General features: G+C 37.0%; 1 protein-coding gene across 2 annotated transcripts in view; it reads right to left on the bottom strand.

The window, feature by feature from the left end:
• KLHL2 (kelch like family member 2) overlaps positions 1-16,873 on the bottom strand; it is a 54,002-nt gene that overhangs the window by 25,442 nt on the left and 11,687 nt on the right. For both annotated transcript variants that reach the window (XM_059844486.1, XM_059844487.1), the window contains one exon: positions 16,411-16,532. In XM_059844486.1, the coding sequence (XP_059700469.1) occupies positions 16,411-16,532 (122 nt within the window). The remainder of the gene's footprint in view (positions 1-16,410; positions 16,533-16,873) is intronic.

Below are 16,873 nucleotides of genomic sequence, written 5' to 3'. Positions count from 1 at the left end.
AGGAAGTCATTTGCACAAAAAGCAGATTTTGAAGAGACAGCACCTTAAAAGATCAGTCTGAATGAACTGCTAATTATTAATAAAACCATTAGGTACATGAGGTGGGTTTTCTGTTGTTTTCTTGGGGTTTTTTGAAAGGGGTAGTTGTGGAAGTTTTGGGAGGGATTTGGGATCCAGTTAGTGTTTGCTGAAGTGCAGAAACAAGATTCATGAAGCAAAAGAAATTACAGAAGAGTCACGTATTTAAGTACTACACTATAATGAGGGATATCCATCTAGTCTACAAGGGAGAACCATGCAGTCTTGCTTGGCTTCAGGGTTCTCCTACATCTTCTCCTATAGAACAGTGCCTTAACCACCAGATGAAAGTACATTTTGGCTTTCACACAAGAGAGATAGATTGTTTTCATAGTCTGATGGTTATTTTTGTTAATAGGCAGAAGCTTCACCTTTCATATCCTTTTCTTCTCTTAACACATACTGGCAATAGAAACAAAACATTCTCTCACTTGGAATAAAACATAATGAACCTAAAAAAATTTTAGTTAAAGTTTTAGATTTTTCTTTCAGTGAAAAAAATTGCAGACGTTTTGATTTTATTGGAACAAAGTTCTTGATTTGAAGTTTGGCCACTGAATTTAAGTATGTGTATAGTAAGTAATCTAAAATGAAAGCTCAGAATCCTTCATCATACTTTAATTAATTCAGTGTTTAGAAGATTACACAGCTGCATAAAAACACCATCATATTTTCTTAGGGACAGCATAATTTAAACAAGACTAACTCGAGTCCGAACAAAGCTACTTCTGATATTGTGTCATTCAGGAACTGGACAATTTGTTCTTTAATTACAGCACCAGAAGTGCTATGCAGTCAGATCATATACACAGCTACCCTGCAGAAGGATTAGAAGAAGCTGAAAAGATTAAGTAGGCAGGATAACATAACTCATACTGCATGGTTTGCTTTCTTCCTGTAAAGGCTGACCCACATAAAGAATCGCTGCATCAGCTGGTGCTCTGAGCTTTCAGAGAGCTTCTGCCATGGCACTGAACTGCAGCAAATCAGCCTCCAGCAGCAGACCAGCTTCAGCCCACACCCCACACCCCACGGACACAAACAGTCACTTCGGCTACACCAAAGACTGCTACGATAGAATAGTTTTCAAAGGATTGCCTAAAACTGAAGATGCAAAGGGTTGACAAAAAACTAAAAATGTTCATTTGCTGTTTCCTGAAGTGTATGAAAAACCTTCGATGAGGTGGGGAGAGGGGAAGGAAGGAATTTTTGGTTTGCTGGGGTTTTTTGTATGTTACAGACTGATTTGTGACAAACTAGGTTTGTTCTCCTAGTATAACTGAGCATTTTCTGGCAATTAAAAAGAGAGCCCTTGAAAGGCCATTTCCAAAATCCTAAACCTGGGCAGGAAACAAACAGCAGCATAACTGGGATAGTAGACCGTGAACATTTGCTTGCTCTATTATTTCATTCTCTGGTACAGAAGACATATACTACCAAGTCTTAAAGTAATACAAAGCCAAGAACTAAGGATAACAGAAATAGCATGAAGTAGAAATTATTTCTGTGCATGGTGCTTATCTTCACTACAAAAATTATGTCAAGATTAACATCTAATATGCAGTAAATGGTCCTTCAGTGGACTCAAAACACATTTGATTACTTCAAGCTTTTACCATAATTATGTTTTTGTAGTTTATTAAGATAATCTTTTACTTATCATTCAGTTTCCTACAACAGACCATAATTATATTCTAGAAATGTCACAGAGGATTTCCTCGGAAAAAAAACCATTAGGCTTAGTGACAAATTTCATAAATGCTTTAATCTAGATGTTGTGCTTTAAAAATTCAGGTATGTAGAGCCAAAATTCCCAAAGTAAATAGCATCTACAGCGTCCCATTTGATTTTTCTTTGCAGATGATGTTTAGTACATACATTTCACAATTTAAAGCACAACCAATATCAAGAAAACAGAAACATTTTCAAGGATGCCTTTATGCAGCTTCCATCTTGCATGTCCTGAACCTACCTGAAGGTAATAGTGGTCAACGTGGAGTCTCTTTAAGTGACTTAATTTACTCATAATAAGCACCTTGAATTTTACAGGGAGGTGGACAAGCACACATGCATTCATTTGAGCAAATGACCTCTGCCTTTAAGTTGTCAAGGGCTACTTTTCAGGTTTTGCCACAGATAGCTTTATGGTCATACAAAGAAATAGAGACATGGATGCCTACAGTAAAAGCTGTACCTGAGACTAAAGTAGCTGCTTTCATCCAACTTGACTAGAAGCATCTCGAGCACTGCCTAGCAGTAGGATGATTTTAAAAACTCAGAGGACTAGTACAAACTGTTGGTCTGAGAAGGAAGTTTACACACCTCCATTATTAATGTTTAGCTAAAGGGCAACCACATCCTAGCAAGGCAAGATGAAGGCATCAGGTTTTGGGATCACACAACTTGTGATGTCAGTACTAATTACTTCTGATCTACCCAATGGTCATCATATCTGATACTCTTTCTTTTTTCCTTTTTTATCTTTTTTTAAGAAATTATAGAATGGTCTGGGTTGAAAGAGACCTTTAAGAACACCTAGTTCCAAACCCCCTGCTAATGGCAGGGACACCTTCTATTAGACACAATTGCACAGAGCCCCATCCAACCCAGCCTTAAACACTTTCAGGGATGGGGCAGCCACAAATTCTCCTGACAGTCTACTCAAGTCTGTAAACTCTTTTAGGTCACACCATACTTAGAGTTGGTTGCTGTAATTCTGCTCAATGGAATCCCAATCCCAGGTGGACCATAAAACAAAATGCTAAAAATAACTTCCAGGCTAGTCTAGAACGTCACAGTTTTCCAGAAGAATGTTTATATAATAGGTAAAATCCAGGCCTTCTAAAAAGAAAAACCAACACTTCTCCCTAGTCAACTGCATGAGAAAAAAGAGAAATCTCAGTTTCCTTCTACAGAAGGAAATGGCAACATTTTTGCCTTTGTTAGAACAGTTTTGTCTAGCTCTGTTACAACCAGCTAAGGATCTCCTCCACTCTGGGTCACACTGGAAGCAATTTTGGCATCTGGTTTGAGACAGAATCTGTTATGTTCTCCATCTTTCCCCAGTATGTGGTTAAACCCAGTATTTACTGAAATGAAGTTTTACAGCACTGCTCTGCTTCCACCAGCACCATCCCTTCCCCTCTCTTCCCCTCTTCTGAGGAAAAGGGGAAAAGGAAACCTAGGATGGAGAAGATTAGAACAGGTCAACTCAACCCAGATCTGGACCTCATAACTAGAGAGGTAAGCCTTAAGAGGTGAAAATACTTGCTTTGAAACACTACCTAATCTTTGCTTATGCTTTGAAACACTGCCTATCTAATGGTAAGACAGGTATCATTTCCAGGGTTCACAAGTAATTAATTATTTTCAAACCAACCAGCATAGCTAGAAAGCAGCACTGCTCACCTTGGGTACCCTAGGCAGCTGCACTCATGCATTTTGCAGCAATGTTCTATTCCTTTAGGCACTCACCTTAAGTATACTAACAACTCTACGGATGTACATACATGTTTTGTGCACTTCTCTTTAGGTATTCTAAAAAAAAGCTTGTCATCTTTCAGCATACATTAGTAACTCACCCTTTTATCCTTTACAAGTGTATGTAGAGTCTTTGAAACAAATAGACACCGGAAGAAAAATAAGAGTCCTATTTTAGTCAACTTACAGTCAACCTAGAAAAGTCTCGAGTTCCCTTCCTCTCTCAAATGATAGCTTTTCCATGCCTTTAATGGCTTTAAGGCTTTCCCCAAAGCATGCTATTCCTGTCATATTTTAGACTATCCAACAGTGTTCCAGGTGGTAATGCAGATTTCTACAGTGACATACAGATACTGCTGTGCCATTTTTTATGCTCCGTTTTAAAGACACTATTTTACAATAGCAGAAGTTTTTCTAAGGTGACTTCAGTATGTTATTCTATACTAGGAAAAGCTGTTAATGTAAAGCATAGCAATATGTAGGAGTAATTCAATTTTTTTTTCTCTCCGTGCATTACTTTACACTTTCCAACATTAATTTTGGTCTGTGATCATGATAGCCTGACATCTAGTTAAACTAGAAAGCAGTGAGATTTTCTATTTTTGTCTGATCTTTAAAAAAATATTTAAACCAGTTCATCACCTACATATTTTGCTACCTGCTTTCCAAAACTAAAGGAAATAGGTCCTTTGAAAGCCTGTGACACATTACAATCACCTTGATACAGCAAAACCCAACTATTTATTCCTATTTGTTCCTTTCCTCCCTAGGGATTTTTGATCTATTTATTGCTCATCATGTGACAATTTAGGAGGGACTATAACTAACTTGACTTTCAAAAGCCTTTGATATGGTTATTTCTGGACCACTCTAAGAATTACAGGAGGTTTTTAGTAGCTATGCACATGAATAAATTCTGAAACATATCAGAAGTTAGAACTTTCCTTATCTCACCTGCCACTAACAAAAACCAAATCCTTGATAATCTCTATAATGCTCAGGATCACTAATGACATTGTGATTTACTAAAACATGAGCTAAAATTCCAAGGAATGGCCAGCTACAGAACATAACATTTTCATATAGTCTCAGCCACCTCACTTCAAAAGTTTCTTTTCTGTGGGTATGCAAGGATTATTTTTACAAATATGTCTATAAAATCCTATTTGCTCTAGTGATTGGATGTTTTGATTCATTTGCTTTTGCACTTCATCTTTTGACCCTCTCTCTAAGCCTATCCTTGATATGTAAGAGGATGCACCTTGTACAGTCTGTTGGCGTAACTGGGACTTTCTACCTTAATTGGTTTTTGGCACCTTTCTTGTGCATGGCTCTGACAGCCCACACGCTCTCCTAAATCACTCATTTAAGAAACAATATGCAGGAAATGAATAGATGTTATATTTAGAGCTGAAGTGCTGAGTAAAAGTGTTTTATTCTTTTTATCATTTAAATTAAACATGCCTGTTTAAATCCCTTGGTGACTTCCCATTCACCTCCCACAGTAATCAGAATCACATGCTTCTGAAGTGCAGGATTACAGATCAGGATCTCTTCTGTAACACACTCCTGCCTCAACCCCACTTCTCTCTCACCCCATCACCTCCTCCAAGAGTTTCTGATTCATTCCTTGGCTCTTGCTTAGACCATGCTGACATAGCCAAGCTACAAGCCTCTTCACCGCCTTTGCCCACAAGTCTCTTCCAAATAAGCAGAAACAAATGGTTTCATAAACCTCAACCCACATTCTCCCTCCCACCAGGAAAAAAAAAACAACAAAAAAAACCAAATCAAAACCAAAACACAAAAAACCAGAACACCCAAACATCTTCTGAAGGTACAAAGATTTTGAGATGGGGAAATCTGTGATTCAGTCCACAAGACAACAGTCTCTCTCTGGAAAAAGTATGACTCTCTGCCTCCTACACACACTGGCACTTGATAGTCCAAGAGAGTCTTTTACAGTCTTGGGACAATTTTAATTCACTCCTCATACCTTTTGATCCACATTTTAGATTAATTTTCTCTCTGGCGCTCATTCTCAGTTCTGTTTCTCCCGTACGTATTTCTCTTTGGCACATACAAGCCAGTGTATAACAGCTCAAATGTCCATTCAGGTTCATCTTTTCATACTTACAAGGCTCATACCCTTCTGCCTACTCAATTTTCTTTATGAAAAAAGTTCATTCAGATGGCCAAAAAAATTAAAAAGCATCATTTGGAGGACAGAGAGAAATAGCAGTAAGATATCTGCAGAAGGGAAAGAAAAAAAAAGCAGGAACATAAAAACGTGAATACCTCAGGAGAGAGTATTTGCCATATCTGTGCCACATCTGCTTCTCCTGCTTCTAGTGGTCCTGCCACCACCATTTTCCCCTCTGCCTTAACCACAGCTACAGCTGTACAGACACAGCAATTGCTTTCTCTGCAGACTCCTTTTGCTACTTGCCTTATGGACTTCGCTATCCTCTATAATCCAGCGGAGGACACAGGAAAGAATTTATCGCTGAATGAAGTAGTATGGATTGTATTTATTCAGTTTGTCTTAACAATAGAAAAGTTATTGAATAGACATGTCCAAGAGACTCTTTAGGAAGACAGCCCAGCTCAAGAGAGAATGGAGACACCAGGTGAGTGTTTCTGCCTGCACTGATCTGTGGGGCTGGCAGTGTGCACTGTACACATGTGATTGTGCATGCCCCTACTCCAAAGGCATGCTCAGCCTCACTGCCAGGCTGGAGCTTGGAGATGCGGAGCTGCAGCCACCTAGTTGTTATCAGGCTACCAGTTTCAGCAACCCTTAATGCTTTCCTCACACTGAGCACACAGTGTGATTTCCTCCTGTCACATAGCACCAAGCAAGCCAGATCAGAAACGGAAATCTTTTAAGAGAGCATCAAACATCTATCAAAAAAGCGTGAGGCTTTGGAATACATCTTCAGCCACATCAAAAACCCAGTTCCTCAGATAAAAACAAACATAGGGGAGTGACAATATAGCAACCGTAGCGATTCTGCAGTGCACAGAATAATAATGTGCCCCCAAAAACCAGGCAGTTCTACTTTGCACATATCTAATAACTAAAATCACAAAAGATATGTTATGAAAAAAATAGAGAAAAATACAATTTAAACGCATTTAAAAATTGTCAGAGAACAAAATATTATATTTTCCAGCAAAGATGTTTGCTTAGTATTTTGGTCAGCAGCTCTTAGGTGAAGCTTATTCATTTAAAGTGCAAATTAATGAAGCTTATATTTGTAATAAAATACGCCTGTAAAGAGATCACGCTCCTCTTTTGCCTTCCCTCCTACACTCATTCTCCTGACAAGCAGGCACATATAAGCAAATGAAGAATGCCTACTAGGATTATTTCAGTGGAAAAAATGAGATCATTTACTGTTGCCTGACATGTCTTACAATGCATATAAATTCAAGGAGTGTGCCACTGTCTCTCCTCCAGCTCCTCTTATTAAAATCCTCAAAGCTGTTGTCATAAATATAAAAATAGGTCAAAAGGAGGTAACCAGCTGGTTGCTTGAAGCCTTAAGTATAAAATACATACAACAGCAAAACACAGAGGTAGTCTTTCAGCACACAACCAAAGAGCGTGCTATAAGGCTGTTTAGTCCAGCATTACGTTCTTGCCCAGTAAGACCTAAACATGTTTCTATGAACAGGGTTTGCAATGAAACTCATGTCAGCTTGGATTTAAGTCTCTCTCTGCAGTGTCAGCAAGCCCCTAATATTATTAGAACTGTACTGTCATAAAAGAATAAAAGTGAAAGTTTGGATTACCATGTAGTTTCAACACACATCAGAATTTAAAAACATCAGTTAATCCTGTTTTAATCATAAACTCATTAGGATGAGCCAGTTTCATAAAGCATTCTATCCTGAATGACTCTGAATGCAACTTCAGACTTCGCCAAAGCTTTCATAATTTAGTATCTATGCCACAGCAGCCAAAATGGAGATGAGCAGAAAGGCCAAAGGCTTGTTTATTTTTAAGACTCCATAAGATGATCCAATAAAGAACTCCATCTCCTCCTAAAGCTTTAATAATATCTGTGTCAGGGAAATACGACCACCAACCATCAAATAGTTTTTGACACTCTAATAGCTTGATTACATAAAACATTTTTTTTACAAAGAAAATATTTTCAAGAACTTGTGCAGTTGCCTGAAACATGTTAAGAAAGAAAGAAGTGACTTTATGGACAGAACATTTTAGGTTTTCATGAAGGCAAAGCAAAAAGTGATGGTAAAATGAAATATGATGGTGGAAATGTGGTGTTTTCAAGATGAATCTGAGTCTGGAAAAAGCCAGGATATGGAAGATAAGGGAACCAAAGCCCATGACAAATACTTTAATTATTTTAGAAACAAGCAGGATTGTAACCTGTCACCTCAGGGCTCAATAGTTAGCACCTTACTCATGATATATTGAAGGCAGGAAGCCAAATCTGTCCAAAATTTTATAAGAGATTATTTGGGAATCAGAATTCAGTATCAGCTCAGAAAAATAAAACTATATGAACAGCTTAAAAGACAGCTGTACAGTTTTAGTGAAGATTTGCCCTACCAGTCTGTCTAAAAGAACATGTGCTGTACTGGGATATTTTGCTGAGGATTGCTGGAAAATTAAATTTAAGTCACAGGAAACAAATTCACAGATTTCACCTCAAAAGATGCTATCAACAAACTTTAATGTAAAGTCAAAGCTATTTTCATTTTTTGAAAGAATCTACTGTGGCTATTGACAGGGAAATCAGTGCAATATTGTTTCACTTTTTTAGGAACAGTAGAAGAAACAACTTACACTCATTTACTACAAAAAAAATTATCTCTAGAAAGGAAAAAAAAACCTCACAACAAAATAAGTATCACTGATATCTTCAATAGGATTGGTATTATCTGACCTGACTGCATTCTTCTTTAGAAGCAGGCAGACTTTAGCAATGAATCAGCTCAGAGGAATCCTCACATGGTCCAATACCCTGTCTCCAGCCCCTAACATGTAACAGCCATGTACTGCAGGAAAGACTTTGGAAGCTAAGCCAAGGTGGAGTGACTGTCTAGGCACTGTGGAGATGCAAGAGGAAATCTGCACAAAGAATCAATGGGGACAGGGACAGCCACAATGACAACCCACTGGCTTAAAACATGCCTCAAAATTCTACTCTATTAATAAATACTATAGGGATGATTTTTAAATGCTTTATCAGGAAACTCTGGTTAGTAAATAGAGGCAAATGCAAGCAACTAAAAGGCCTTTATGAAACCAGTCAGCAAACTTCAGAGATGCTAACCTGATTAGCCTGTGGTAGAGCAGCAACAGTTTTATTAAGTTACTTTTATCTGCTAGAATGCTGTGACTGCTTCTAGCTACAAAAACTGCTATCATGACCCCTGCTGTCATCACCAAACTGCACTGTCTAGAACATCATCATCTATTTGAAACTGCTGCTAATTTAGAATAAACTCTTCTTTAGGAGCCCTGCATTTCAGTAGAGTGCACAACTGGGGACATACTGGACCTGTATTAAGTGGTCTCTTGGTGACATGCAAGGCATTAATCATGACCAGTAGGGATGTAATTGCCTAGATCCAGCCTGCCAGCACCCACTCTTCTCAAGATATACTTCTATTTAAGCTTTCCCTGATTACCAAAAGCTTTTTAAGGAAGAGATGGCTAGAGGCACATCTGTCAATGCATCAAGATCAGACATTCCCTTCCTGCCCCTTTTAGGTTTCTAAGTGTGGCATTTTTTTCCACACATCTTCTTTCTTAGGTCCTCTGAAGGAAAACAGCCAATTCCTATAGAAGCAATTTCAGCATTACCTCCTCTCAAACCAGTTTCTTATATAAAATATGTATTTTATATTTGAAACAGAACCTACTGCATTATAAGATTCAGTGAAAGCTTCACAGGATTCAGTTCAGTTGAATAAATATTTCTTTTATCTCTTCCACCCACTTACACAGCCGCAGGCACACTTCCAGGACACAGAATGCATGTCTCTGTTCAAGCACTGAATTCAACTCCCTCCTCTTACAATGCCTAATCACACATTTGTAAAGAACCTTTGCAAAGTCAGCCTTGGATTCTAAAAAGGAAAAATCTACCCCAATTAACAAAGAAAACATACCCCTTTGGATAAATCCCTTTGAAAGGGGGGGACATCTTTGTGATCCAATAAGGGAAAAGAGAAGTTCTGTGGTGTTTGAAGGTATACTTTATTGGCAGGCTCACAGACTCCTGAAAAACATCCCAAGTTAGATATCTAAAGCAAAACTAGTTCCAAAACACATGCTTTATGCTCTTCACACATCATAGTATATGAGTTAACTCATGTAAAGACACTTTAGTCACCTGCTCATATACACAAAACACTTGTTTTCAAGGATAAAGCTTGAAAAGTATCACAATATTACTAGGAGTATTTTGACTCTCAGCTGAAACACAAAGTTAGTATGGCTCTGAAGATTACCAGAATATAAACTCTATTCATTTGATCATGTATATGCTCAAAGACTGTGGCAAATATTAAGTAAAGAGATCAGTCTTATAAACTGGCTTATATTAAGTCATTCTGTATTTTCTTCAAGCTAAAAGCACACACAGCTAGCTGCTGTTGTTCAGTTGATGTGCAACAGTAAGTTGTTAAAATGTATATTCCATCATGATCCTGAGCTCTCTTTTAAATTAAACTCCTATGAACTGCTGTACCTGACCCTTAGTAGAAAGAGTACTGAAGGAAAGAATCTGAGACTATCATGAGGCACAGATGTGGGGAAAAAAACAACTCCATTACTAAATCTGACATTCTGGTAATACAAGTTTCAGAACAAACTTGTAGCCCCTAAACAAATTATTTCACATCCTACCCACATAAAACTGCATGGGGTTCATCATAAGCACACCAATTCTAAGTACAATACAACAGTTTATTCTGAATATTTTTATCTGATTTTATTCTAATGCTTAGCAGAAGAGCAAATAAGGAATGTTTCATGCTGCACAAAAATTCATTTTTACCTTTAAATTAGTATCCAGTGAAGATCAGGCACAGTAAATGCAGACCTTATGTTTGCATGGACTTCATCTTATTGATCATACATAGTTCTACAATATTTTATTGAAATTAATATCTATTCCTTGCTGATTCGTTGGGGGTTTTTGTCCTCCTCAACAAACACAAGTCTGTACTGTTCATTATCTTACATTTTATTTTGTGCAATGCTCTCTTCTACATTTTTCTTTCAGTTTTAAAATGACTTGTATATATCTTGCTTCTCTCCTGCCGTTCTACCCCTAAACCAGATATAATTTTACAAGATTTTCAGTGGTAATTTTTTCTGTTATTGGTGAATTTTAAAATATAATTAAACATTTACCAAAATGAAAATACTTAATTTCTTTACATTTTTTTATTAAAAGCAATTTTAACATGTGGCTGTACTCTGGAAACAGTATCTCTTCCTAACAGAAAATTCCTGGTTTGAACCTGAAGTCTTGCCCACTAAACTTACTGAAAAACATGCTACTGCTATTAAATCAGATAATGACTTCCACTGGTTGCAGTTTTGGTTCATTAGATGTATTATGCTAATAAACACAAATGCTTAAAACAACAAATTCCTCAAAATGGCTTTTACCAAAATGAGAAGGTGCTACAATTTCTTTCTCCCACTGTATGACTACTTTCATGTTCTCATTCTTACTCTCTCTATCAGCACAAACATATACTGACTATTAGAATCAATGTCTTGTTACCAGAAAATCAGTGACATAAAGAATCAAACACTGTATTTTTTATTCACAAGATAATAGTTTCACTCTTGTCTGCAGTAACAAGGCCTTAATGGATGAGTTTGGCCTATGCATGTTAAAGATGTAGATATAGGTAAAATGCAAAGAATCTAGAAGAGCAGAACAGAAGAATGGTAAAAGATTTAGAAACTACTGTGTCCAAATAACAGTCTATGATTTTTAACCTAAAGAAAAAAATTAAAGTATATGAATAAGAACAGTCATTCAGTACATGAGATTATTGCAGCAAAACAGCAACAAGTTGCTTTACAAGACGACAGAAGGAAGTACTATTAATTAGCCAAATATAGTCCAGGAACATTTAAGTCAGGTACTACCTACCTTTGAACTAGAAAAACTATTAAAGCAACTGGAATAAACCACCTAAGGATTATTATCCAGTTTCCATTGTTAGATTAAATATGTTCTGCCAAGACTAGATGTCACTGCTTCACTTCACTGAGCTCAGCAGCAATTGTCTTTTATGCTATTCCCTGTAACATCACATTCCTTCTTCTTCGTGCTCCTTCAACATACCCTCAGTCCAACTTATGGCATGACCCAATCCTTGTGGGTCACACCATAAATATAAATCAGAAGCTGACCATCTTAAAAACAACACATCTGTTTTCTTAAACTGTGGGACTTCTCTGGGTTTTGGTGTGAGGCACAGGCTCATTTTCAACCTTGAGGTTTTACAGGATTTCAACAACGCTGCAACACTGATCAGCTAGAGGTGATGATGTGCAGCAGGAATAGTCAAAGCCCATACTACCAAACATGGTACTGTAGAATGTCTACCTTAGTAAATAGCTGGGACAACATTAGGATCTTCTTTTTTGAGGATTTCTTGGGGAAATCAGCTGCTTTTTTGGACCTTGTTTTGACAGCACCTTAAATCAAATGTGCTGTCAGCTCTTATGCCCACACCCAATGACACCATACAAATAGAAGCATCTCTGTTGTACTTTTTATGGCAATCTGCGTGAACAGTAAGAGTTACCAAAAAAAAAAAAGCATACATATTACTGTTCATAATATGCTAATTACTATGCAAACATTGTTCTTGAATAATTTCAGAAAATCAGCAGAAAAAATGATACTTCTTGTACGACCCTGTTAAAGATTCTGGACTTCATGTTTGTTGTACCTAACAAAATCCTTAAAAGGAAAAAATATGCTAGGACTGAGTTATACAATTGTAAAAATACAATATTTTTGTGATTTTCTCTACTACTATCTCTCATGCACTCACCTTGTCCAAAAGCAAGACAGCAGTAGCAGCAAAGTGAAACTACCTGTAACGCTTGCCCCAGGCTGCCAAGAAACATATACTCCCAACACTGGTGTATTGCATACTGGTGTATACTATTCCTACACTTCAATAAACTAAGCCCAAGTTTTGGGTGAAAACAACTGACAGGGCTGTGATCCAAGTTAAGAACAACTCAAAAGTCCCCCAAAGACCCATGTGGGGAGGAAGTGGAGATACAGAGTGTTATGATGTCAGATGTTTTTTTGAGTTCAGTGATCTGCTTTATAAAACAGTCCAGCAAATAGTTCTATAAACACAATTAAAGGAACAGACACCTGTAGCAGGCAATCAGAAAGGAACCCAGTCATGTACTTGTGTTTATACAAATCACATTCTACTCAGCCTGTATCAAGCTGGTCTCTAAAGTCCATGACAAATCCACAGCCCACCAACAACTGCAGGAATTCCTCCTCCAATGTATTAGTGCTCAGGAGAGGCCCGAGGTGTACAGCTGACTAAAAAGGGGCTGCAGTGCATTCGCATAGCGTGGGAGAGTTACTCACGCATGAGCTTCTTATAGTAACCAACTCTCCCACATTGTGCACTGCATGTAGTTAATACCTATATGGATATCAAAAAAATTTGATAAGGAAGAAAGTTGATTTGCCTTCTGAAAACATTAACTCAGATATTCCCTTCTTAAAATATGAAGAATGAGATATTGCACCAAGTCTGACATTAAATTTCATTCCTTAAAAAAAAAAAAGGGAAAAGCAAAGAGTTAAGAATGCAGAAAAATATGACTTAATATGTAAATACAGCAGAAACACTGGTATGGCATTATGCAAAATTAGTGCCACTAGGGATGAATTATAAAATAACTTGCTCTAAATGAAGGACAAACACTAAAAGAATGTACACATTCACATACCAGCTGTCTTATTGTTGCAGGCTGGGGGGAACCTACTGAACCAAGAACTGAAGAAAAGACCAAATGTTCTTTTGTATTTAACTAATGTAGCAATAACATCCAGTGATGAGGGCCTCCCGTGTTGATAGTTTATGGGCTAAATGAATGTGGTTTTCTCCTCGATCACAGACTTACACCTAATTTTTCTACTTCCACACCTGCTCAAAAATATACATAAGTTAGAACAGGAGAGTGGCGAGAAAAAAATGGACAGCTCTCACTGACAAGCTGCAAAGGCATAGTCAGGAAGCACTCTTCTGTCCACATCTAGTTCAAGTAAGATTCTAAGGAAAGAAGCTCAGAGTTAACCTGCCCCTTGAGAAAGACCAATGAGCTGGGCTATGATTATGTATTCCTTTATAATTAGTTTTCATAAATATACAATGCAGCTATTTTAATACCAAGAACTACTTAGCAATTCTACATTACTTAAACATGAAGCTTGCACACCCTCTTCAAACATTGTATCACATATTAGAAATTAATTCAATACCCATTCTTACTATGTATAACCTGAAGAGATGGAATGATACACTTGAAATACCATCAAGCGTTTCAGAATAAGAATCCTAAGCAGCTAACTAGAAGCTGACTCTCCAGTTCAACACATTAATCCAAACATAAAATGGCATCTTAGGTTTTCACACTTCTGTATTCCTACAAGATAAATTTCTAACAACTACCAAAATTTCACAATATCTTCTAGGTCATATAGACAAGAAATTGAGAGCTAGAATTAATCTCAATTGCATGCAACATGCTAACAGAGAGAACACATTTTTAACTAAGGCTTGACAATCTGCACTAGGTTTCTAGGTTTCCAGAAAGTCACAGTAACAATTTTCCCATCTTGGTTTTCAAGCATAAGGAAAAGAATTTGCATCAGCATATTTATTTTTATCCACAGTGTTTATTTCTGCTGTAATGCAAATAAACTCTACTTATCTAGTAATAATAATGTAAAAAAAATGAAAGTGACAAAGTAAGTTTACATACAATACAGTCATATCACAAGTATATTCACCATCAACATTAAAGTGCAATTATATTGGAAAAAAACCAAAACCCAACTTAGAAGCCTGACTTTCTTCTCAATACTGAAGTAACAATGAACTTGTAATATCACTCACCAAGCCATATTATTTATACTAACATAACCAGCATCATCAGATATCTATCTTTAGACAGATAACCTACAGCCATGAAAATTAAAGCCCTATCAGACTCATGAGCGTTTAAACCCGTGGTTTTCTGGCCTTCAAAGACTCCTGTATGAGGAAGAAATGTAATGCTTTTCCTCTCTATTAACATGGAAGAGTCAGCATTGCCAAGGACAGGTGATAATGCCTCCTCCTAGGCAGCACCCACAGCCAAAACACAGTAGGACTGCCTGTTAAGTCCCCTCCAATATTACAGATCGAATGTACAAGATTAGAGCCATCAAATTCTGCCAGCAAGACAGAATCTTCTACTTTAAGGATGAAAAGCCAGAATTATCAAGCAGCAAGAGGTTTGTTAAAGAATCTCTGACAGCTCTGGATTTGCTCATGATCTTCCACGGCAATACAGAGATTTGGGCAACCACCAGATTGGTAAAATACAACAGAATTTCAGTCTTTTTTTTGCACTATGCACATTCATCATCAGACCAGAACAATTCCTTAAAAAGGAAGATTCTTAAGAAACAAGTCATTAATAAAGACAAGAAATTAGTCTTGCAGAACTAAATGACTTATGACCTAAGATATGGAAGTCTCAGTAGCAGGATATTTTGTTGGTAGCATTTCTCATTTAAGGAAGTATTCAGTCAAGCATGGCTAAAACAAGCAGTGTCCCCATTGGATTCAGCAGCCAATAAAATGCTATTAATTTCAGCCTAATGTCCAGTAAAAGCAATTAATTTCAGAATACATAATTGCAACAGAAGTTTTCAATGACAAATACAGCAACATGGTTTTGCACCCTGCTAAAGCAGCAAAATAACTGCTAATAACCAGTTATTTGGCACTGGGCAAGAATAGAAAGAAGAGCACAGCAGTACAAGGAAAACATGAGATTTAAATGTATCACCCCTTATGCAACTAGTTTGAAACTTATCAAACCTCTAGAACAAATCTCAAAAGATACTAGAAGGAATATCTACTCTGTCCATCATAAGTCCACCTCCATTTAGAAAATATTAAATGCAGGAAGCTATGTTTTCTAAGCTAGTATTTGTTTTATTCTAATTGAAGCTTCATCTTAAGGTACAGCCAATGGGAAAAACTTATTAACTCTGTATGGGATGGACAAAACCTTCATGATAGATATTAGTTGATTTAATAATAAAAAAAAAAAGTGGTAGCTAAACATTTCTGCACAGCTGATCGCTGGCAAGTTACAGAGATTGAGCAGGAAAAAGTACTTTATCGTGCAGGCTAACAGGGAAAAAGATAAACAGGACAGCTTAATGGAACAACATGGTTTCACATTAAGGAATAAATCTACTTTACTTATGAAAATTTCACTTAAATATTAGAGAAGAGGTGGTACAGAGGTGGCTGACAGCATTAATTTTAGGCAAAGTAGACCATCTATTTTATTGCATTACATAAGGTTTGGTTGCAAAGACCACTAAAGTCATTTATTTGAATTGTCTTTGAATTCGACCCAGAATTTAAGCAGCATGACAACTTGCTACGTAAGCACAAGGTCTGAAAGCATTCCAGTTTACAGATGAGATTTCCCATGTTGGAGTTGAACCACAATGACAAAATAAAGGACTCTGCACATTACATCTCATTTGTTGCAGAAAATAGTCTTAGTCTTACCTGCACATTTTCTTCTGTAACTTGAATTTCAGCAGTGTAAATATAATCAATAAGCATCCTTAGAGTCCAGCCATCAACTTCCTTTATTCGAACTTTTTTTGCTCGGCTTTCACTCATCTCACCTAGAAACACAGTTTATTAGCCAAGTAAATAAGACAGAAATACAGCATGAATGTAGAAGTTTAACAGCAGCAGAAATTTTGTGTAAGAACAGTTGTGATAGTAGAAAAACTTCAACACTAATAATTTAATTTCTTCCTTTCCTTCCTTCCTCCAGTGTGGAAGGAAGATTTTGTTGTCATCATGCAAATGCTACCTGGGTTAATACTTTTAGTGCAGTGACCTATTTTTTCCAGTGTACAGTATCAGGAAAATATTGTTATCAGACTTAAATATGACACTTCAAATGCATACAAAACATTTTGCTGGGAAAGCAAGATATTAAAATACTCTAGCTTTATTA

Source organism: Haemorhous mexicanus, chromosome 4, assembly GCF_027477595.1.
Source record: "Haemorhous mexicanus isolate bHaeMex1 chromosome 4, bHaeMex1.pri, whole genome shotgun sequence".
NCBI lineage: Eukaryota > Metazoa > Chordata > Aves > Passeriformes > Fringillidae > Haemorhous > Haemorhous mexicanus.
Note: the sequence above shows the minus strand (reverse complement) of the source record. Positions and strands in the feature narration are given on the sequence as shown.